Raw genomic sequence first — 21,236 nt, forward strand, 5'->3', positions numbered from 1 at the left:
CCCTCAGTAACGGAAGAACCAAGAAATCACTGCAGATGCGAAGATGCAAAGATGTTCTTGCTTCCTAGCTTGAGTGTCTTTCATTCTGAGTTTCTCCCTCCACCCCATCTCATTTCCCTTAGGGGCAGTGAGCCCAGAGAGGGCTGGAGTCCATGCATGGTCACATAGCAGGTCCAGGCTGGGCAGAGGGGTCCACAGGCCATCGCTGGGTGCCCCCTGGGTGTGGGAAAGAAGACAGATCCATCTCACGGAGTCCTCCAAGTGGGTCTCCAGTGGGCCCACAGTTTGGGCCCCACTGACCTGCTAATAGCCAGCTTTTCAAGCATGAGGGTCTGTAACTTGATTCAATATTTTGTCTTTCCCAGCACTCAGCTTCTGTATTTCATAGAATTTATACTCTTTGTCTTAATCCATGGGGCAGCCCGTGATTTGGGCAGATTTCAGAATCATGCAGTCGGAGAATGGCAGGCTCGAGGAAGGATTTGCCAATTATATGGGACAAGGATTCCGCAAATCATGGGCTGCTCCAGGTGGAACAGAAGGGACCAGAGGTGCCAAGGAAGTGGCCTGCTTACTGCCCAAACCCCTGCTGACCATGAGTGCTTATTCTTTCCTTCATGAGACCCTGTGGGGTCACCCAGCTGGGCCACGCCTCCCATCCAGGACTAATTAGGGTGAGGCAAGCAAGGCACTCACCCCAGGCACAGAATTTAAGGTGATGCCAACAAAACAAAACAAAAAAACCATCAAGGTGGAGAGACTTCTGACCCTTTGCTACCTCCTGAATTAGCGAGAACAGGACGTTGGCTGGTGGTGGCAGTTGTGGCCGTGACACTTGTGTTTTCCTCCTGTCGCCCTCCTGGGCCCCCCGCCTGTGCCCCCTGCCTGTGCCCCCTCTCAGAAGGGGCACCTGTACTTCCTCCGTGCGCGTGTGGCCAGCTGGCCACCCTGAAGGTGTTCTGAGCGTGCTGCTGTCAGGGACCCCGAGCTGCCTCTCATCTGGGCCGGAGTTGGGGTATGGGTGCTCCAGTCCCTGGGGGGCCCCCGGCACAGGAGCAGGTGCCGGGAGACGGGAGCCACACGGTGGGACAAGTTCCTGGTGGTTCCTGGCCAGGCCAGGATGGGGCAGAAGTGAGACCTCCCCATCCTGTCCCCTGGGCCTGTAAGAGCCTCACCTCGGGAGAGCCGCAGCCCCTACCTGACCAGTGCGGAGGGGCTGACCACAGGGGTGTGTACATTTTCTCCCACCCACCGGCAGCTGCTCTGCTTTGGCGTCTCTGGGCGGTCTGGGGAGAGGCTGGCTGCCACCCATGGGCTCAGCCCTGAATCCCACCCTACCCTCACCTCTCGCCTTGGGCTCCCTGCCAGCCTCAGACACCTCCATGGGCCCAGAGCCCTGCTCACAAGGCCAGGCCGAGGTCGAGAGGTCGGCCCCACTGCCCTCAGCCTGCTGCAGCCACAGGGCTGGACCAGCGGCTTTATCTTCTTCGTTTTGCTTCAGGTTTTTATTTCTTTCTACTTTAAGTTCAGACCAAAAAATTCTGGAGTCATCCCCTACCCCTACCCTCCACCCCTCCAGAGACCCTCCAGCTGAAACCAGAACCTGAGTTCAGGGACCCGAGTGGTAGGTGTCGGGAGTGAGGGCACGAGGGCCACGCGGGGCCCTGCTGAGCCCTTGGGGTACCCCCGGCCTCGGGCCGCTCCTCTCCCCTCTGGGGACTCGTGTTCCAGCAAGTCGGTCGGGGCCCCTCCAGCGCCTCTGCTCTTCCGACCCCCCTGCTCCGTTGGCACTTAAGCCACACGACAGAAGTCTGTAGCGGGAGCTGCACACACGCCCCTGGGCGTGGACCCCAGTGAAGTAGGTGGTTCAAGGCAGAGCTTCAGGGACTGGGTGCAGAGGCCCTCACTCGACGACCTTCGTGCAATGTAGTATTGTACCCACCTGAGTATTTTATCATATATCGAGCCTTCTCTGTATTTGAACAAGAAAGCAAAACACTAGTTTCCTAGTTAAGACTTTAAGGGTTTGTGGGACGGCCGGGGTTAACACGACACTTGGTTTTGTTCTCCTTTTCCTTTGGTTTCACGTGGAGTGCGTGCTGTGAGTGTGTGCATGGACGTGTGTTAGAGCCTCACCAGGAGATTAGGCTGTTGGAGGCCAGAGGGCGGCTTACAGTTCTCTGCTTTAGTCGCTGAACTCCTGAATGTTTTGGAGAAACAGGAAACAGAAAATTGCAGATGTCATGTAGGAAAGAGGATAAACAACGACCAAAAAAAAAAAAAGGAAAAAAAAAAGCTCACACCCAAATTCACAAAACCTATTTTTTAAACCAAAGCACATTTTGAATGCGTATGGAACCTCAATGGGCTCAGAAGAAAGTATTAATGTATTTATCTCATTGTTTGTTTACATAAACTTTTACAGTTTCAGACCTCAGCAGATAAAAGGCCAGTCCCAGTGAATCCCAGCTTCCGCCAGAGCCCCTCTGAGTAGGCCCTGGGGTGGGCGTGGAGGCCCCTGAGCCCTCCTCCCAGCCCGGCCTCTCCCAGCCCAGCTGGCACCAAAGAGCCTGGGCCCGTGCTGGCCCGCCCCAGGCCTCCTGGCCAGACCCTGGCGGTCCTGCCAGCTGGCACAGCAGGGGTGGCTGTCACTTGTGGCCGCAGGACCTGAGCCTGGGCTTGGGCCCTTGGGATGGAGGTGCGCCCCCATCCCGCTGCTCTGCCTGCGACCCTCAGGTGGGTTGATGTGAGGGTCCCTCTCACGCCAAAAAGCCAGGAACTTTGCACAGCTCCGTGGGCTCCAGCGGGTCTCCGCCCCCTGGGGACCCCCACCTCCACCCCGGCCGTGGGAGGGGCTCACTGGGCAAACACTGCACGGACGGTGCAAACGCTCTGAACAGTGTTGTTTTTGTATCAATGTCTGTGCAGTGACGAATGTATTTCTCAGACTTGGGGCGAGCGAGCGGCAGACCGGGCTCCGCCACCGCACGCTCCCGCCAGACCCAGCCCACCGCCGCCGGGGCTCCTCCAGGATTGCAGAAAAGGTGAAGAAGGAAAGAGGAACCTTTAAGCAGATACGAATCTCAGAGACTCGCAGCATAGCCACACACCTTAGCCTGTGAAACGAACAATCTTGACCCAGATGGACTTTCAGAACCTCACACAGCCATGGGCTACCCCGACTCCCACCCGTCAGAATGCACTGGACTGGCCGTGTGCAGGAGTGCGATCCACCAAGGACCCCAGCCGCCCTGTCCGCGGCTGTTCGGAGTCCGGGTGAGGCCTGGGCAGCCGGGAGGGCAGGGTTCAGGGCAGAGGCGGCCGCATCCGTCCCGTCCCCTTGGCTTGGTGGGTTGGGGGGTAGGGGACGAAAGCAGAGGCACCAGGCCTCAGAACAGACCAGGGATCCCAGCCTTGCCGGCCCCCTGCAAGGACCAAGGCCCTCACTCTTCCCCAGAGCCAGGGTGGGCATCACTGAACCTGTGAACCCGATGCCAGGAGCGGGTGGTGGAGCAGGGCCTGACCTCAGTCTGACGTTCCAAATCGGGGTGGGTGTGTGCTGTGGGGACTGAGGCTGCCCGGGACCCCCTGCCTAGGACGACCCACCCTGCCCCGGGCTTGTCACCCCACTTTAATTTTCTACCAGGAACCCCTCCCCTTACCTCACCTTGCTATTTATTGCTGTAATTTATTGACCTCAAATATGCTGCATAACAGACCTCACTCAGGGCAGGGAGGATCCCCAGGGCTCCCCGCCTCCACTTGGCGGGGCCCCGGGGGGGCCAGGTGCTGAGGGGAACCTCTCTGTCCCCCACCCATCACTTGCTTTCCCCCTTCCCTGTTGGGAGACCCCAGGTTGGGCACTGGCCCATTCACAAATACCTTGAGGGCGAGGGGGAGGGATGGGATTATAGCTGTTTTGTTTACCAGGAATTGGAAGAGGGAATCATGTCCTGCTACGCGCCCTTCCCAGGAAGGGGAGACCATGATCGCACTCCTGTACTGGCCACCACTACGGTCAGTCATCACACGGAGTTCACTTCCCTCGAGAGTTTGGATGAATTCAGGTCAGATTTGCAGGTATGCAACCCTCAAGTGTCATAGTAAAGCAGTTCACCGATCTCTCCATTTAGAAGTGTGCAGTCTTAATGTACAGTGATGAGAAACTGTTATTTTATGATCTTTTCATTAAAAGCGTGATTGAAAAAACAACCCAGTAATCAAGATAAATAACATTGTAATATAATAATGTAATATTAAAAAAAATCTTATTTGCAAACTATGGCCCTCGGGCTGGCCGGCGGTTTTTGTAAATAAAGTTTTATTGGCACCAGGGCCAGGATTAGGGTGTGGGGGGTGAGGCAGGGTCATGCCAAGGCAGAGTGGATCCTGTCTTTATCTAAAGGGTTGATATTGTGTCCATTGTGGACTCAGGGCATGAATTCATTTTGTTTGTAGAATATTGATCTTGATGACTGAGTTCTGGGTGCCAGGTCAGTGCCTCACTTGCCTGACCCAGAGGTGGGGTTTGGGGGTGGGCAGAAGGGCCAGGCTGGGACAAGCAATGACATCCCTGGGGACTTCTCCACCCAGGACAGGCAGGGTGGGGGCAGCTGGTGCCCAGGGACGCCCCTGCCTGCCTCAAGATGACCCCTCCTTGGAGTGGTCGGGGGCCCTTTGTGGGGGAGGAGAGCAGATGCCAGCTGACATCTGCTCAGCACCCCAATGTGCCCACCACCCCCACTGAGCCCCAATGGACAGTCCTCCCTTGAGGCCTAGAAATGGGGACCGACTGCCTCAGCTCACCCTGAAAAGTGGCCCCTGTGTGTCAGCCCTGGCCGGCCACCCCACATCAGGGTCAAACCCTCTGCAGATAGTAAAGCTGTTCTTTTATTCGAGAAGTGTTTTTGGAGCGCTGCGGGAGCTGGGGCCGGGCTCTCTGCATCCCTGGCATCGCCCTGAGCAAGGGCTCGGGATGCCAGATCCTCCCGAATTTCTCATGACTTCGCATTTCTGAGAAAAATGCCTCAGTTTTTTGTGGCACGCAGGGTTACAGTCCCCAAAGATGTCCATCTCCAGAACCTGTGAATGTGCTATGTGGCACGGCAGGGGGAAGTGAAGGTTACTGATTAGATGAGGATGGGGATGACCCTGGATTCCCAGGGGGCCCAGCGTCATCACAGGGTCCTTATAAGAGGGAGGCGGGAGGGTCAGAGGCAGAGAGAGACGGGAGATGATGCGCTGCTGGCTGTGAGGATGCAGGAGGGGTTGTGAGCCAGGGATGCGGCACCTCTAGAAGCTGGAAAAGGCGGAAACCAATGCTCCTCTGGAGCCTCCGGAAGGACCAGCTGCCAATCCATTTTAGACTTCTGAGCCCCAGAGCTGTCAAATAACAAATCTCAGTTGTTGTAAGCCACTAAGTTTTGTTACAGCAGCCATAGGAAGCTCAAAGAGTTCCTTGCATAAAAGAGGACCATAATCCTCCAGTTTATAGATGAGCACACTGCACAGAGAGGGGCAGCGACTTCCCCCAGGCCACACAGCACTGAGGCCACAGACACCGCTCTGAGAGGCCCCGCCTTGGGTTTCTAGCTACCAATGGTGCGGGTCCCCCTTCAGCTGCCCTTGGCCAGGAGAAGCCCCATGGGGAGAAGCTGCCAGCTCCAGAGGCGCAGCAGGGAGGGAGTGGGTCTGCACCTCATTTCTCCTTTCCTCCCTGCCGCTGGCTCTGCCCCTGGACCAAGCTCAGGGCAAGAGTTCCCCTGGACAGCCCAGTGCCACTGGTCCCTCTCAGCACCCTGCTTCTCCCTAGCTGGGGACTTGAATCTCCCTTTGCCCACCTGTAAAATGGGGTCATAACAGGACCCAGCTCATGGGGGAGTGAATACAGGTAGCACAGGGAACAGCATGGGCACTCCTGAAGTGTGACCTCTAACCTTATCACATGGGTCATTCTCCACAAATACCCTATGACTCAGGGTCAGCTTTGGTGCTGAAGCCAGGCATCTCCCTCAGGGACACCCAGCAGCCCCTACTTTCTGCCCCCATGCTTCCCATGAGAATTTTTTAAAAACCTGAAGTTTGTTATTAAATTGCTTTCACTTTTATTGGATTCCAACCAAATAGAGCAGGGTAGGGGTGGGGGTCAGGGGCTAGGGGGTCTTGGTTGATGTTGGGACAGGGGGCGAGCAGAGGGGGCTGGGAGATCTCAATATGCTGACGTTCTATAAGTCCTAACACTGCTGAGAACATACTCCCTCCTATCTTGATGATGTTAAAGGCACTTGGATGTCATTTTGAGGGGCCCTCGGTGTTGTTGTGGCAACCAAGGTGAGGAAGATGCTAAGGGAACAAAACTAGTCCATTCTGTTCGACTCTGTGTAGGGCTGCTGGACACCCCATTCGGCCCTCACTCACTTCCTGCCATGAATGGGGTTGGGTGGAGTCCCCACCCTGGCTGGCTGTGGTCAGCAGCCTGCCACACAGCCCTGTTGGCCCATGTGCACACTATGGAAGCAGGATCAGGGCCTCCCGATGTTTCCAGCCCAGGGAGCATGGCCAGTGTCCCCTTCCACCTTCTGGCTGAATCCTTTGTGCAAAACTTCCAAGAGGGACAGCTTTCTCTCTGGCTTATCTCAGAAAGATCTTGAGGGATCCAGAATCCAAGTCAATCATCAAGCTTGTCCACGGGCCTGGCCTCTACGTATGTAGCAATAGGTTTGACCATCAGACCCATTTTATAGACGTGGACACCAATGGTCCAGGTGGTCCTCGGTTGCCAACAAAGATTACACAGCTGCGAGGGCACAGATCTGGCTTTGAACCTTCTTACAAAGTCCTTGAGAATACTGTCTAACCTCCCTTCTGGCCAGGGCCTGGCCACACAAAATTTCCTGTGCCCCTTCCCCCCAAGTGATGCCCTGTTGTCTGGCCGAGGTAGAGAGTCGGGGCAAGGACCAGGCTGGGCAAGGCAGGGTCATGTATGGTCCCTGTCTGGTATCTGAATACTTCAAAACCTCAGCTCCTGCTTGCATACCCCCAGTGACTGGGAACTCACTCTCTGTAGAGCAACAGGGCAGTGACCTTGGGGAAGCTTTTCTTTCACCTGAGCTACAGTCTTCCTGTGACCCTCTCTACTCTTTGGCCCAAGATCTGCCCCAACGTTGCAGAGACCAAGGTGCCTCTGTCACCTTCTCCCAACGACCCAGGTCCAAGCCTCCCTGTAGCTTGAACCTCTGTTCTGGCCTTTCTCCCTGTCGCTGCCCCTTCCATGCCCATAACAGGGACCCTGAGAACCGTCCACGCTCTGGTCTCCTTCCCGAGGTGAGCAATGGGCCGCGGGGCTGGGCAGGGGTGGTGCAGACTCGGGATTGAAGGTCACTCCAACTGGCCTGCTGCAGAGGGACACCTGGAAGCCATGCTCCTGGGCCAGGGGCCAGGACGGCTGTCCCTCCTGGGTGGTGAGGGCAAGGAAGCAGATGGCAGCTGTGAGGGATGGTGGGAGGAACCAGGGAAATGGCTTCTCCTAGCGGGCAGCCCACCCTGCTTGGCCAGCAGGTCCTGGCAGGCGGGAGTCTGGGTGCAGGGGCATCTGGGCCAGCGGGTCAGGGACCATCCTGCGTGCTGGACCGCCTCAGAGTGAGCCTGACCTCCTCAGCGAGACCGTAGCACAGCCCCTGAGATCTGCCCCAAGATGGCCAGCTGAGCGGGAGTTGGGTGTGAGCTGAATGTCTGGGTGTGAGCTGAAATGTGTCCCAAGTGTGAGCTGCCTGGCCCAGGTGTGCGCTGGTCTCTCCCCAGAGCCCTGCGTGCCCTTGGTGAGCTCTGGAGCTTGGGGCACCTGCTCAGTGTCAGCTGGGTGTGAGGTGTGTGTGTTCCACTCTGGAGCCGTGCGTCTGGTTGTATGTTCCGGGTGTGAGTGTGTGCTCTGGTGTAGGGACGGGGGCGGTGTGTGTGTGTGTGTGTGTGTGTGCAGGTGTGAACAGTGAGGGCTTTCACATGCCCCTGATGACCTCCGTGGGGTTCCAGGTGTAGACCATCTCCACCAGGTGTAGACCATCTCCACCAGGTGTGAGCTGTTTACGCCCAGGATCCTGGGCCTCTGAGCACCCCCCGCCCCCTGCCCAGCTCAGCGACCACACGAGGGGCAGGAAGACAGGGTGAAACACTAAGAAAACGCTTGAGAAACTCTGCAAAAGATGCATCCTGATGAAAAAACAGTCCTGTGGTTGGGTCTCTACAAAACAAGGGGAAGTTCTGCCAGGGGCCGGCTTGCGGCCGCCCCCTACGGGAAATGCATAGGTGGTCGTCAGATGGGCCAGCCACGGGCTGGCGTGGAATTGGGCGGAGACGGAGACGCGGCCTCCGTCGCAGGCGCAGCGGCGGGCGCCGCGGGAGGTGGGCCGGGGCCTCTCAGATCATCTTCATGTTGAACTTGCGGGCCCCGCCCTGGCCGGCAGCCGCAGCGGGCCCGTCCACCTTGCGGAAAGAGTACTCCACCGAGAAGTTGTTCTTGTGCTGCCCGCGGCCGCGGCTCCACACGAAGAGCAGCAGGAAGCAGAAGAGGACGACGCCCAGGAAGGTGATGCAGCCCATGGCGGTAGACACCAGGATGGTGGTGAGGTCCAGAGGGAAGCGCAGGGCCGCCTGCGTGTCGTTGCGGCCCTCGCCCGGGGTCCGGTTGGCGGCTGGCTCGGGCTGCACGCTCAGCGTGGCGAAGTAGGTGTCGTTGCCGCCCGCGTTGCTGGCCACGCACGTGTAGGTGCCGCTGTCCCCTGGCCGCGCGTCCCGGATCTGAAGCGTGCCGCCCGTCAGCACGCGCGCGCGGCCGGCGCTGGCGGCGGTCACCGCGCGGTGGCGCGGCGTCACCCAGGCCACGGTGGGCGCCGGCTCGCCCTCGGCGCGGCACTGGAAGCGCACGTCGTCGCCCGCGGCCGCCGTGACATGCTGCAGCCGCCGCTCGCGGATCTTGGGCTTGCGGCACACAAAGTACTCGAAGAGCACCGAGTCCGGCAGGTTGCGCAGCGCGTCGCCGCGGACCTCGGCTGGGGTGGCGCAGGCCGGCAGGCGGCCGTCGAAGTTGAGGGTCTTGCGGCGCTGCACGATCCAGAGCAGGCGACAGTCGCAGGCCAGCGGGTTCCCGTCCACGCGCAGCGTCTCCAGCGTGTTGACCGAGTGGAAGGTGCTCTCCTCCAGCGTGGACAGCAGGTTGTTAGAGAGGTTGAGCAGGCGGATCTGCCGCAGGCCCAGGAAGGCCTGAGGCTCCACTACGGCCAGCAGGGCCCCGGCCAGGTGCAGCTCGCGCAGGCGCACCAGGTCGCGGAAGGACCCTCGCGGCACCGTGCTGATGGGGTTGTGCGAGAGATTGAGGCAGGTGAGGTGGGCCTGGTGGCGCAGGGCTGCGGCCGGCACGGCGGTGATGTTGGTGTGCGTGACGGACAGCGAGGTCAGGTTGAGCCCCCTCAGGCTGCCGGCGGCCACCTCCTCCAGCAGCGGCCAGTTGTCGATCTCCAGGTGCAGCAGGCCCGGGAGCCGCTGGAAGTTCTGGTCCTCCAGGGCGGCGATGGCCAGGTGCCGCAGCCGCAGGGCGCCCAGGCCCCGCAGGTGGCCCAGCGACTCGCCGGACAGCGCTGTCAGGTTGCAGCGCTCCAGGGTCAGCTCCTCAAGCGCCAGCAGCCCCGCGAAGGCCTGGCGCGAGATGAACACCAGGTCGTTGTCGCCCATCTCCAGCCGGCGGAGGCTGCGCAGGTCCTGGAAAGTGTAGTCCAGGAGGATGACCAGCTTGTTCTCGCTCAGGTCCAGCAGCGTGAGGTTGTCCAGGTGCGTGAAGACGCCGGGCGGGATGAGCTTCAGCAGGTTGCCGCGGAGGCGCAGCACCCGCAAGCGCGGCAGGTTGGCGAAGGCGCCGGGCTCCACGTGCGCGATCACGTTCTCGCTCAGGTCCAGCTCCTCCAGCAGCGGCAGGGCGGCCAGGTCGCCTGGGTTCAGGCAGCGGATGCGGTTGCGGCTGAGCTCTAGCAGGCGCGTCTCGGCCGGGATGCCGTCGGGCACCGTGGTCAGCCGGCGCCGGGGACAGGTTACCGCGCGCATCTGCGCTGTACACTCGCAGCGGGCCGGGCAGCCCCCAGCGGGGGGCGGGGCCGCGGGCAGGAGCAGGAACTGCAGGCTCAGGACACACAGCCAGCAGGTCATGGTGCGGAGCCTGGGCCTAGGGCCGCGCCACCATCCTCGTGGGCACCTGAGGGCGGGGGCAGCATTAGCACCCGCATCCCGCCATCCCGCCACCCCGGCCCGTCCCATCCCATCCTAGTAGCTAGCTCAGGAAGCGATTATCTACCGTGGGACCCGGGATCCCCCTCTGGGGTGTCTACCCAAGGGCTGGGTAGGGAAGCAGTGTGGACGGATGATCAAGGTGATCAGGGCCCATGGAGGGGATGACTTCAGACCAGGACAGGTGACATTTGGGCTGAGACCCTGTGCTGGGTTGAACTGTGTTCCCCCAAAAGAAACGTTCAAGTCCTAACCCTGGTACGTGGGAAGGGGGCCTCGTTTGGAAATAGGGTCTTTGCAGATGTGGTGAGTTGAGACGAGGTTATATTGGATTAGGGTGGCTCTGAATCCAATGACTGATGTCCTTATAATAAGAGGAAAGTTTGGACTCACACATAGATGCACACAGAGGGGAAAAGGCTGCATGAAGATAGAGGCAGAGGTTGGAGGGATGCGTCTACAAGCCAAGGATGGTGGGGGCCCCCAGAAGTTGGGAGAGGCAGGAAGGACCCTCCCTTGGAAACTTCAGAGGGAGCATGGCCTGAGACCCCTGGATTTCAGACTTCTGGCCTCCAGAACTGGGAGAGCATAGATTTCTGTTGTTTTCAGCCACTCAGTCCATGTTACTTTGTGTTTGGCAACAGGAAGCTAATACAGACCCAAAGAATGACCAGGAAAGGGCCCATGGGTGTTGCAGAAAGAGGGTTCCAGGCTGGGGGAAGAGCCAGTGCAAAGGGCCTGAGGCTGAAGGAGTGGCTGGTGAGGCTAGGAGTACAATGACTGGGGGTGGGGAGTGGGAGATGCACTGGAGGGTTCACGGAGGCTGGATGATGTGGCTGGGGAGGCCCAGAAGGACAGATGCCAACATGCCTGTGCCTTTGCACCTGCGCCTTCCGAGTTGCTCCATCTCTCCTGGCAGCCAGCTGGTCCTACATCCCCTGTCCCTGCACTCTGCTGGGCTGCAGCCCAGATCCTGGGGCCAAGGTGGGTGGGGGTGGGGAGGGCATAGGCAGATGGCAGCCTGAGGGTGCTACTCCATTGGCCAGGCAGCTATTTTCAGCATCTTAGCAGCTGAAGCCCCCAGGCATCCCCTGACTCCCCCTGACACATGCTTGCTGCCTGTTTCCTCACTGTTCCCACAGGCCCGGCTCAGCAAGGACCCAGGCTGTAGATTCTCATCTGCTAAACAGCAGTGAGGCCAGCTCCGGCCTTCCTGGGCCCTTTTGGGAATTTTAGGTGAGGATTAACACACACAGAGCCCCGAGTAACTTAATGCCAGAGGTGAGCCATATGTCACTGCGGGGAGAGTTTGTATTTTGCAGGTGTCATCAATTTTTTTTTTTTTTTTTTTGAGTACGTGGGCCTCTCACTCTTGTGGCCTCTCCCATTGCGGAACACAGGCTCCGGACGTGCAGGCTTAGCGGTCATGGCTCACGGGCCCAGCTGCTCCGCGGCATGTGGGATCTTCCCAGACCGGGGCACAAACCCGTGTCCCCTGCATCGGCAGGCGGACTCTCAACCACTGCGCCACCAGGGAAGCCCAGGTGTCATCAATTTAAGATGAGGTCACACTGGAGCAGGGTGGGCCCTGATCCAATGACTGGTGTCCTTATAAAAGGGGAAATTTGGATGCAGACACTCAGGGAAGATGGCCACGTGACAACAAAGGCAGAAACTGGAGTGATGCATCTATAAGCCAAGGGACACCAAATATTGCCAGTAACCACCAGAACCTGGAAAAAGCAGGGAAGGATCCACGCCTAGAATCTCTGGAGGAAGCACAGCCCTGCTGACACCTTGATTTTGAATGTCTGGCCTCCAGAACAGAGAGAATAACTTTCTGTTGTTTTAAGCCACCATGTTTGTGGTATTTCATTATGGCAGCTACAAGACCTAAAGGAATATCCCTGGATCCATAAGAAAAGCTCACACATGGGAGCAGAGTGAACAAGGAGGTTTGCTGCAGAGTCGTTTGGAACAGCAAAAACTGGGACTAACCTAGATATCCATCAATAGGGGATCAGGTAGATAAATTGTGGTCCGTGCCTGCTGTGGAACACAGGGAGACTTGTATGTACCAATGAAGAAAGACAGTGGAGATGTAGTTGTATGGGGGCGTGAATAAAAATCCCCAAACTAACCTAAGTGTCCATCAATAGGGGATTAGTTAAATAAACTGTGGTCTGTGCCTGCTGTGGAATCAAGGAGATCTGCATTTACTCAGTAGAAAAAGAGAGCTGAGATCTAGTTATATGGAGGAAAAATGGAACTAACCTAAGCACCCATCAATAGGGGATCAAATAAGCCATAATCTATGGTTATTGTGGAATGCTGGGAGATTCAAGTGTACCCACAAGGAAAGCTGGCTGAGGTGTAGTTCCACAGGAGGCCAGGGGGAATCAAGGTTGCCAAACAATCACGGACAGCACAATCCTATTCATGGCAAAATAAAATCAAATACCAAACTCAGTTCTTGATTTGGATGGGCACATAAACACAAGCGCAGGTGCCCCTGAAACGCCTGGGAATTCACACACCATTCAGGACAGCACTGTGAGTGGCAGGAAGGGAGTTGCCGTAGTGGAGAGTGTGGTCACATCATGAGGAAACTGAGGCGCCCCTGGCCTCCAGGAGGTCACAGGTCTTAGCTCCCTGTCCCCGGCTGGGGAACCTAGCAGGGAGGCAGAGGGAGGGAGTGAGAGGCATCTGGTTGTGCCTTCCCACTGCAACTGTCCTTAATCCCGACCTGGGCATTGCAGGGAACATAATCCTTCCCTGAGGCAAACTCCTTTCCCAGGCTCTTTTTCTAGGTCATTCTCTCCCGTGTAGTTGCCCTGGACAGCATGTGGAGAGGCCGTGTCCCAGGAGGGGACATGACAGTCAGAATTGATGGTTCCCTGTTCAGCCGTCTCTTTCTACGTTAAAGGGGCTCTGAGGTCAATCCCAGGTCGCCATCCCAGCCCAGGCCGCTCCCTGTGGTCAAGGGAGAACTGTCCCCCAGCTGGGGATGGGGCACAGCTCCTCAGCAGTCCGCTTTGGAGGAGCAAGGCCCTCCCTGGCTCTGCCCCAAGAAGGAAATGGCTGGTATTGTTCAGCCCCCCAAACAGACTCCTTGTGGGGGCAGAGCTGCCTGTGTTGTTCCTTCTGCAGGAGAGAATTTCACGCGCCCAGCCCCTCCTTGCCTTCTCCTCCTCCCTCTCTCCCCCTCATTCTCTCTGCTCCAGCCCCACAGGCCTCCTCGCTGTTTCTCCAACATGCCTGCTATGGTCCTGCCCCAGGGCCTTTGCATGGGCTGTGCAAGACCCAGACCACTCTGTCCCTTCATGGCTCTCTCCCTGACTTTATTTGGGTCTCGCCCCCAGTGTCACTTCCCTGGTGACTCTCTGCACTAAACTACCCCTCCCCTCCCCCCAGGCTCTCTGAAATGCACCTTAAACCCCTGTTCAAAGCTGGTCCCTCTTCCTGGACTGGAAACATCATCTTCATCATTATCATCATCATCATCAAAATGGCAAACTCTGCTATAGCCCCTGCTCTGGGCCACCCTGGGCTAAGGCTCTACATGGATCGGCCCATTTAATTCCCACAACAACCTCACAGGGGTGGGTGCCCACTGTCACGCCCACTTTACAGATGGGAACACTGAGGCTCAAAGCAACATAAGTCACCCGCTCAGGTTCACACTGCACGTCAGAGGTGGCAGGGGACAGTCTCGGAGTGAGGTGGGGTGGTGCTACACCCTGTAACACTTGTTCATCTTTTTTTTTTTTTTTTTTTTAACAGAGGCAGGAGAGGGTCCTGGCAGTTCATCCAGCTAGAATTCAAAATATGGCTCTGTTTTTGCTGGACCTGTTTTCATCGTCACCTGCGGAGATCCTGTAACACTGGTCTCTCATTCGTTGATTCTGTCCATCAGTCAGTCAACAAACATCTACTGTGCCAGGCATTTTCCACGTGCTGAGCACACACAGTGCGTGAGACAAATGGGGTCAGCTTTCTTGGAGCCCATAGATAATAAAAGAGGTAAGTAAATACACTCTCTCCCACCTTAGGTGGCCATAAGTGGAGAGAAATAAATCCAGGAAAAGGGCGAAGGGGGTGTTGAGGGGATTGCAATGATCTAATTTGCCAAGAAAGGGACATTCATACAAAGACTTAGGGAAGGAGAAAGGGAGCCTAGAAGGGCAGGGCGGGGGTGGGTGGGGGGTGCGGAGTCCAGTGTCAGGTGCTGCAAAGAGAGGAAGGTGGACTTTTTACAAACTTAGAATTTTTTTTTTAAGTTGGAAAGAATTAAAAAAAAATAGTTGTCACAGAACAGTATCAGGAAGGAAGTACTTAAGTGGCGAGAGGCCAGCACGGCCAGGGCACAGCCACTGTGGTACAGTCGCAGAAAGGCCGGCAGAGACCTCGGTTCTGACACGCTGTGTGACCTCTAACGAAAAGTGCACCCTCTCTGAACCTCGCCTGTCAAAGGGAGCAAGTCCCGGGGTGCCCTCGGAGCACTCGCGCTGTAACTGCTCCTGGAATGAGAAGACAGCTGGTTCTTGGTGCCCAGCGGGGGCTGCTCCAGCTGTGACCCAATTTGTGAGCTATAACCTCTCCCCCCAGCATGGGCCTGTTATCTCTGTGCGGGGTGGGCGGACTCGCAGCTGGGCTGGAGCTTGTGATGCCTCCCCCTCCACCCCAGGGTTCTGGCCCCTCCACTGTGGGAAGGTCTGGTCTGGGCGAGGGAGCAGCAGGGACTTGACTCTGTCTCTAGCAACCCTGTTCATTCACTTACCTCGACGTTGGCTGGACTGGGAAGTGGGAGAGCTCGCGGGAGGGTGGTCTCAGTGGAGGGCTGGGTGCCCTGAGCAAGTGAGTCACCCTCTCTGGGCCTGTTTCCTCGCGTGGAGGCCTGGGCCTGGAGGTGGGGTTAGAAGGCCAGGATCCCAGGTCCCGATTAGGGTGGGGGTCTGGATTCCAGTCCTGCTTTTGCTGCTAAGTTTTTAGGGCATCGGGTCCATTTCCTGAAAGATGGCGAGAAGGCCAGCCAGCTGTGAATGGTGGTGGGAAGGGCAGGTGAGGGGTGGGAGGCACAGGGCTGGCCAAGGCCACTCAGTGGGGCCATGCTGGGTGGTAAAATGAGACCATGTGGACAGGTCCATGTTGATTCTACACCTTCTGTGCCCCTTCCCTCCTCCTTGAGGCAGGGGCCTTGGGGGAGGTGACACCCACAGGGCCGTCAAGGTCACCACCTGCCCTCCAGACACTCCTTTTCCCCCCAGGGACCTGCCACCCTGTCCACCCAGGACTAAATACCATCTGTTCACTGATGACTCCTGACCCTGTGTCTCTCCTGAGCTCCAGCCCTGGGGACCAGCCACATCCCTGACATCGCCTGGAGGCCCCACAGTGTCCCGACGTCACCCGTCCCCTGGCAGCTCCTCATTCACACCCCCGGCCAATCCATCACCAGGTGCTGTCAGCTTCACCTCCAAATATATCCCAGATCCACCTTGCTCTGCATCTCTGCCACCGCCAGGCTACCACCAACCCACTCCAAACCCTCCTCCTGTCAGCATGGGCTCCAGCTCACCCCCCCACCATTCAACAGACACCCTGCCTTCTTCAGGACTCAGTGTCTCTACCTTCAGAATGCACTGGGGTTGTGTGAGGTCCCTCAGCATTGCTGACTTCCGGGGCTGGATCATTCTCTGTGGGAGGCCATCCTGGGCACTGTGGGCTGTGGAGCAGCATCCCTGACCCCCACCCCATCGACGCCAGGAGCCCCCCAGTCGTGACAACCACAGACGTTCCCAGACATCGTCCACGTCCCCTGGAGGGGGGGGATCGCCCGGTGAGACACACTGTCGTACAGAATGCTGGGCACAGAGCAGGCATCCAGTGGCTGCCCCAGGAGGGAACAGGCTGATTTATCAGCCTGTGTTATAGATGGGGAAGCAGAGGCCCAGAGAGGGGAAGTGACTTGCCCAGGGCCACACAGCAGGTGAGAAGCAGATGTAAGACTTGAATCCAGGACTCCACACCCTGTCTTCCCAGGGTTCTCCCAGGGTCGGGAAGATGGGTGGGAGCCCATCCTCGTGGGACCCTGACTTCCGCCAGCTCTGCAGACCCAGGAGCCTGCCCTGTGCCAGCCGGGCAGAACTGTGAGGCCCCGGGGCTGCCCTTGGCAGAGGGAGGCTCCCTGCCCCCATGCCATGGTCAGCGAGCACGCGGCTTGTGGCCACGGGTGGAGGAGGCCCTGGGGGCCAGCCTGGCCCTTCCTGGGCTGCGGGGACTGAGTCCCCATGTGACTGTTGATGTGGGAAAAACCCCTTGCCACGTGGACTGAGTGCTGTTCACGCCGAGCGTGGTGCAGACGAGACCCCCTGAACACCCAGGGTCACCCCCTCCTCATTTTCCACACCAGGGAGCCAGAGCCTCGGGGCTGGTGGCCGAGAACCTTCCCATCTCTTCTCCCCAGCGAGGGGCAAATCCCACCGGGGCAGGGCTGCCCTGGCCACACTCCAGGACTCCCTCTCTCTCTCTGAACCCCAGTGGGCCAAGCATGGGTGCTGGGGGCTCAGCAGCACCGGGTCCTTCCTCGGGGCATTTTTTTCTCATTTCAAGTGTCCAGTGTTTTTTTTTTTAGTACTTTCGCATATATGTGCAGCCATCGCCTCTAATTCCAGAACATTCCATCACCTGCAGAAGAAGCCCTGCCCCCATGAGCACTCACCCCCTACCCCCTGCTCCAGCCTCTGAAAACCTACTCTCTGTGTCTGTGGATCTGCCTGTTCTGGATGTTTCCCATCCATGGAATCACACACTGTGTGGCCTTCGGCATCTAGCTTCTCTCACTGAGCATCGTGTCGAGTGGGCAAACAGGCAAGACATGCAAACACATCCGTGAAGTAGATCGTTTGGGAAAAGTAGGGGTCTGTTATCTGGTCTGATGCTTTGTCCGGCATGGCCGGGAAGGCCTGTCTGAGCTGAGTCATGAACGGCGGGCAGGAGTGAGCATGTGGAAGGCCGGGAAATGGTGTTCCGGGAAGGGATCCGCCGGGGCAAAGGCCCTGGGGTGGGAATAGGCTGGTGCTCGGAGGACAGAAAGGGGGGCTGCGGCTGGAGGCTCAGGGTGCGTCTGAGTTTGGATCTGGGGGGTCGGGGTTGGCAAGGGTGGAACCACGCAGGGCTCTGAACCCACAGTGAGGTGCTGGGACTTGATTCTGAGAGTGCAGGGGAGTCATGGGGGGATTTGGGGCAGGAGCAGGACGTATCTGAGCTGGAGTCTGAAGATGCGTCTGGCTGTGTGTGTTCTGGCCCTGTCACCCCACATCATCTGAGGCTGGAAACTTGTGTCTCCTGCCTGAACAGCACTGTCCCAAGGGCGGGGACCACGTTAGTCCTCTTTCTACCCGCCATCACCAACATGCACAGAGCTGGGTGCTCAGAGGGCCCAAGAATATCCAACGAATGAAGCAGAGAATCAGCGAAATCCCGCGCCAGGACGAGCTCTTCGGGGTCCCCGTCGGAGCCCGCCCCCGACCGCCTTGGAAGAGACTTTTAAGGCCCTCAGCCTCAGCTTTCTCTTCTGCAAAAGGGACTCATGTGACTAACAGCCGCCTCCCGGGGCTGACGGAGTGGCAGGTGAGAAGTCAGAGAGAAGATACTTTATAACCTGGGCGCCTTCAGAAAAGTCTCCACTGGGTGCCGGCTGGGGTCAGGCGCCCCGAGTCCTAGGCCTTGTTCTGCTCTCGGCCAAGTCCTCACCTCATCTGTTCATTCATTTATTCATTCATTCAACAAGCACTGAATGGGCACCTTCTGTGTGCCAGGCACTGCTCTTTGAGGGAAGCAGCTTTGAGCAATATGGACGGAATCCCTGCCACTCATCCACGGGTGATACAGGAGTAAAATAGAGGCCACGTGTGGACAGGGCTACGGAGAGAAAGAATGGGGAAGGTGGGGGTCTGTGGTTAGCAGAACAACGCCCCCATCCAAAGCTGCCTGCACGAGACCTGATCCCTGGAACCTGTGAGTGTTACTTTATGTGGCAAAGGGGGATGAAATTAAGGATGCTGAACAGTTCACCCTGAGACGGGGATGACCCTGGATTCCCCGGGGAGGCCACTGTCATCCCCGGGTCCTTATAAGAGGGAGGCGGGAGGGTCAGAGGCAGAGAGAGATGGGAGATGCTGCGCTGCTGGCTGTGAGGATGCAGGACAGGGCGTGAGCCAGGGATGCGGCGCCTCTAGAAGCTGGAAAAGGCAGGAACCGCTGCTCCCCTGGAGCCTCCGGAAGGACCAGCGCTGCCCACGCCTGGATTCAGCCCCATGAGACCCCAGTCGGACTCCTGACCCCCAGGACTGTCAGAGAATCAATGTGTGTGGTTTCAGCACTAGGTTTGTAGTGATTTGTGGCAGCAACCTCAGAAGGCTCAAGCAGGGTCTTTGTAGATTTGAAGAGGAGGTGGGTGGAGGCCTCCCCAGAGCTGTGCGCTTGCTCTGCGGGCTGGAAGGTGGAGGGGGCCGAGCTCCCCGCAGGGTCTGCCATCAGCCTCATCTGCAGTGCAGGGACCTACCCCGGGGGAGGAGCCTGAAATCTGTCCGTCCAGGCAGGACCTGGGAAATGGAGACCCCTCCTCCCCTTCGCCCCAAGCTGTCCTTTACCCAAATTTACCAGGAAGTTCTTAAGCCGACGGGGCTGGGGTTGCCGGGGCCCCTCCCCTGGAGCAGAGGCAGCCCAGCCCCAGGGGTCCTGGCCAGGTAGCTAGCTCCCTCCTCCCCTCCTGGCCAGGGGCCCTCCCCCTCCCATCCCTTCTATCTTGAGCCAGCTTTTGCCCCCGACAGGCCACCTGGGACTCATCCTCCTGACCCCTCTCAGGCTGGGGGATGCTGAACACTCCCTTGAGCAAGGCTGAGCCAGGCCCCTCCTGCAGGCAGCAGCTGAACCCACCAGGAGGGCGGGGGCGGGGGGGGGATAGATGGTTGCAGCCAGCCCCGGGGCCACAACTGGGGCCAGAGGGAGCAAGGGCAGTGCGGCTGGCAGGTCCTCAAAGCGTTCCCTATTCAAGCGGCTAGACCTACTTGGGAGGTGGGGCCCAGCCACAAGCAGCGCCCGGCCCTCTGAGGCCTGCTTTTGGGGACGCGCTGCCGACCCCCTCAGGACTGGTGCATCCTTCGTCCTAGATCCGGGCCCTCCAGGGACTTTGATCCATGACAATTCATTAAGTCCTAATTAGCCTCCAGCTGCCGTTAGTCCCTGTTAAACCTTCGGGGGGCTGGGGGCCTCCCGACCCACTTTCCTTGCCAGCCTGTGCAGGGGGGCTGTAGACCGCCCTCTGCAGGTGAGGCCTCTAGATCTGGAACCACGTTTCGAATGCCCACTGTATAGCACGGCCGCTCAGCCAGTAGCCCAGCCGAGCCCCGAGGGGGGAGAATAACGAAACCCACTTGGAGAAAAGGAGACTGAGGGTCAGAGTGGTCCCCAGCTCGCCTGGCAGCACTCAGCTTGAGAGTCAACATTTGAACCCGGGTTTGATGCCAGCTCCCTTCCACTGAATCCCAGAGCCCTTCTGGAGGGTGGATGGACGGCCCTCTTAAGAAGCCCAGGATTGACATGGGGTGGTGGGCGGCTCGCCCGGGCCCACCCAGGACAAGCTTTGCTTGGAGAGTTCTCCAAGAGGCTCCCTACCTGGTGACTAGGTGGTGACTCAGGGGAGCCCAAGAATGACAGCATTGTGGGAAGAGAAATCAAGTTGATGCCTAAGATCTGCTTTGTAATTCCCACTCAGCAAGGCACCTTCGGATCCCAGGCATCATGCGGGGGTGGCTAGGAGCAGCCACCTCCATTCTACAGATGAGCACACTGAGGCCGAGCAGGTGCAAGGCAGAGCTGCTGGGGTACCAGTGAGGATGATCATGGCTGCCCCACGGTCACAGAGCATCTGTCTCATGGCAGCCCCATGCTGGGGGTGCAATGCACCTCCATTTATTACATCCCATGTTGATGTCCATCTCAAAACTGGAGCTTAGAGAGGGGCTGTCCTTTGCCGGAAGTCACCAGCTGGGACGGGGAACAGAGAAGCAGGCTGAGGACAGCTGGCTTTAGCCCTACTGAGCCCTCGTCCCATGGTTGGGCATCCCCTTCCCATCTCCCCACACCATCCAGGTAGAGCAGAGGAGCTGCATCTGCGGGGGAAGCCTATGGGGTGGGCCCACGGGGTCTTCCAGCTCTGATTCTGTCTCAGATGGCTGCCACTCCAGCTCAGTGGGGAATGGGGCAAGGCAGTATACCCGCAGCCCGACGGACCCAGACCTCTCCCTGCTTGTCTGCACCTGGTTTCCACCCGTCTCATCCACAGAGACCCTGTGTCCTCCACCTCTGGGCACTCACACGCCATAGCCTTCCCAGCCTCCACACCTCCTCCAGGGAGCCCTCCTGGGTTGCTCCAGGTTTCAGAGCCCTGCTGTCCCTGAAAGTTCCCCCATCGAGCCCCAGATGGTTCCTCTGCTGCTGCCATACTGCAGCAGACACCCCCTTCCCATGCCCCCACCAGCAACCATCTCTGTACAAACATGGATTCACCAGGCACTGCTTGTTAAAAATGCAGGTTCTGGGGCACAAACCCCAGAAGTTCTGATTCCTCAGAGCTGGGGGGCCGGGGGGCCTGTGTTGTCGGTGCCTGGGGCGCATGTTGAAAAAACCAGTCATAAGACGGTCTCAAAAATAAGGACCGGGTCCTTTCCTGCACCCAGATCAAGCAAGGCATAAGGTACTGTCCCCCACCCCCCCAACTTGTTGAATGGGGCTCAGTGGCCTCCCAGGCTTGGCCCCAGAGGCCCTGGGGGCACCCATGCCCAACCTCACGGGATGGAGAGAAGCTCCCCCGACCCCATCCTTGCTGCTGCTTGGACACAGGCCCTCAGTGCAGGGGGCTCGGCTCTGTGCTCCCAAATCCCTCCCACCGGGCTGAGCTGTCC

General features: G+C 58.4%; 1 protein-coding gene across 1 annotated transcript; it reads right to left on the bottom strand.

The window, feature by feature from the left end:
- Nucleotides 1-8,412: 8,412 nt before the first annotated feature.
- Nucleotides 8,413-10,230, bottom strand: LINGO3 (leucine rich repeat and Ig domain containing 3; the record flags this gene model as incomplete). The annotated part of the gene is made up of 1 exon (XM_081233161.1): nucleotides 8,413-10,230. The coding sequence occupies exon 1, from the start codon at nucleotides 10,189-10,191 to the stop codon at nucleotides 8,413-8,415; it is 1,779 nt and encodes a 592-aa protein (XP_081089287.1). The 5' UTR covers nucleotides 10,192-10,230.
- Between the last annotated feature and the right edge of the window lie 11,006 nt (nucleotides 10,231-21,236).

The sequence above is a fragment of the Mesoplodon bidens genome, assembly GCF_964165515.1.
Source record: "Mesoplodon bidens genome assembly, chromosome: 4".
Taxonomy (NCBI): domain Eukaryota; kingdom Metazoa; phylum Chordata; class Mammalia; order Artiodactyla; family Ziphiidae; genus Mesoplodon; species Mesoplodon bidens.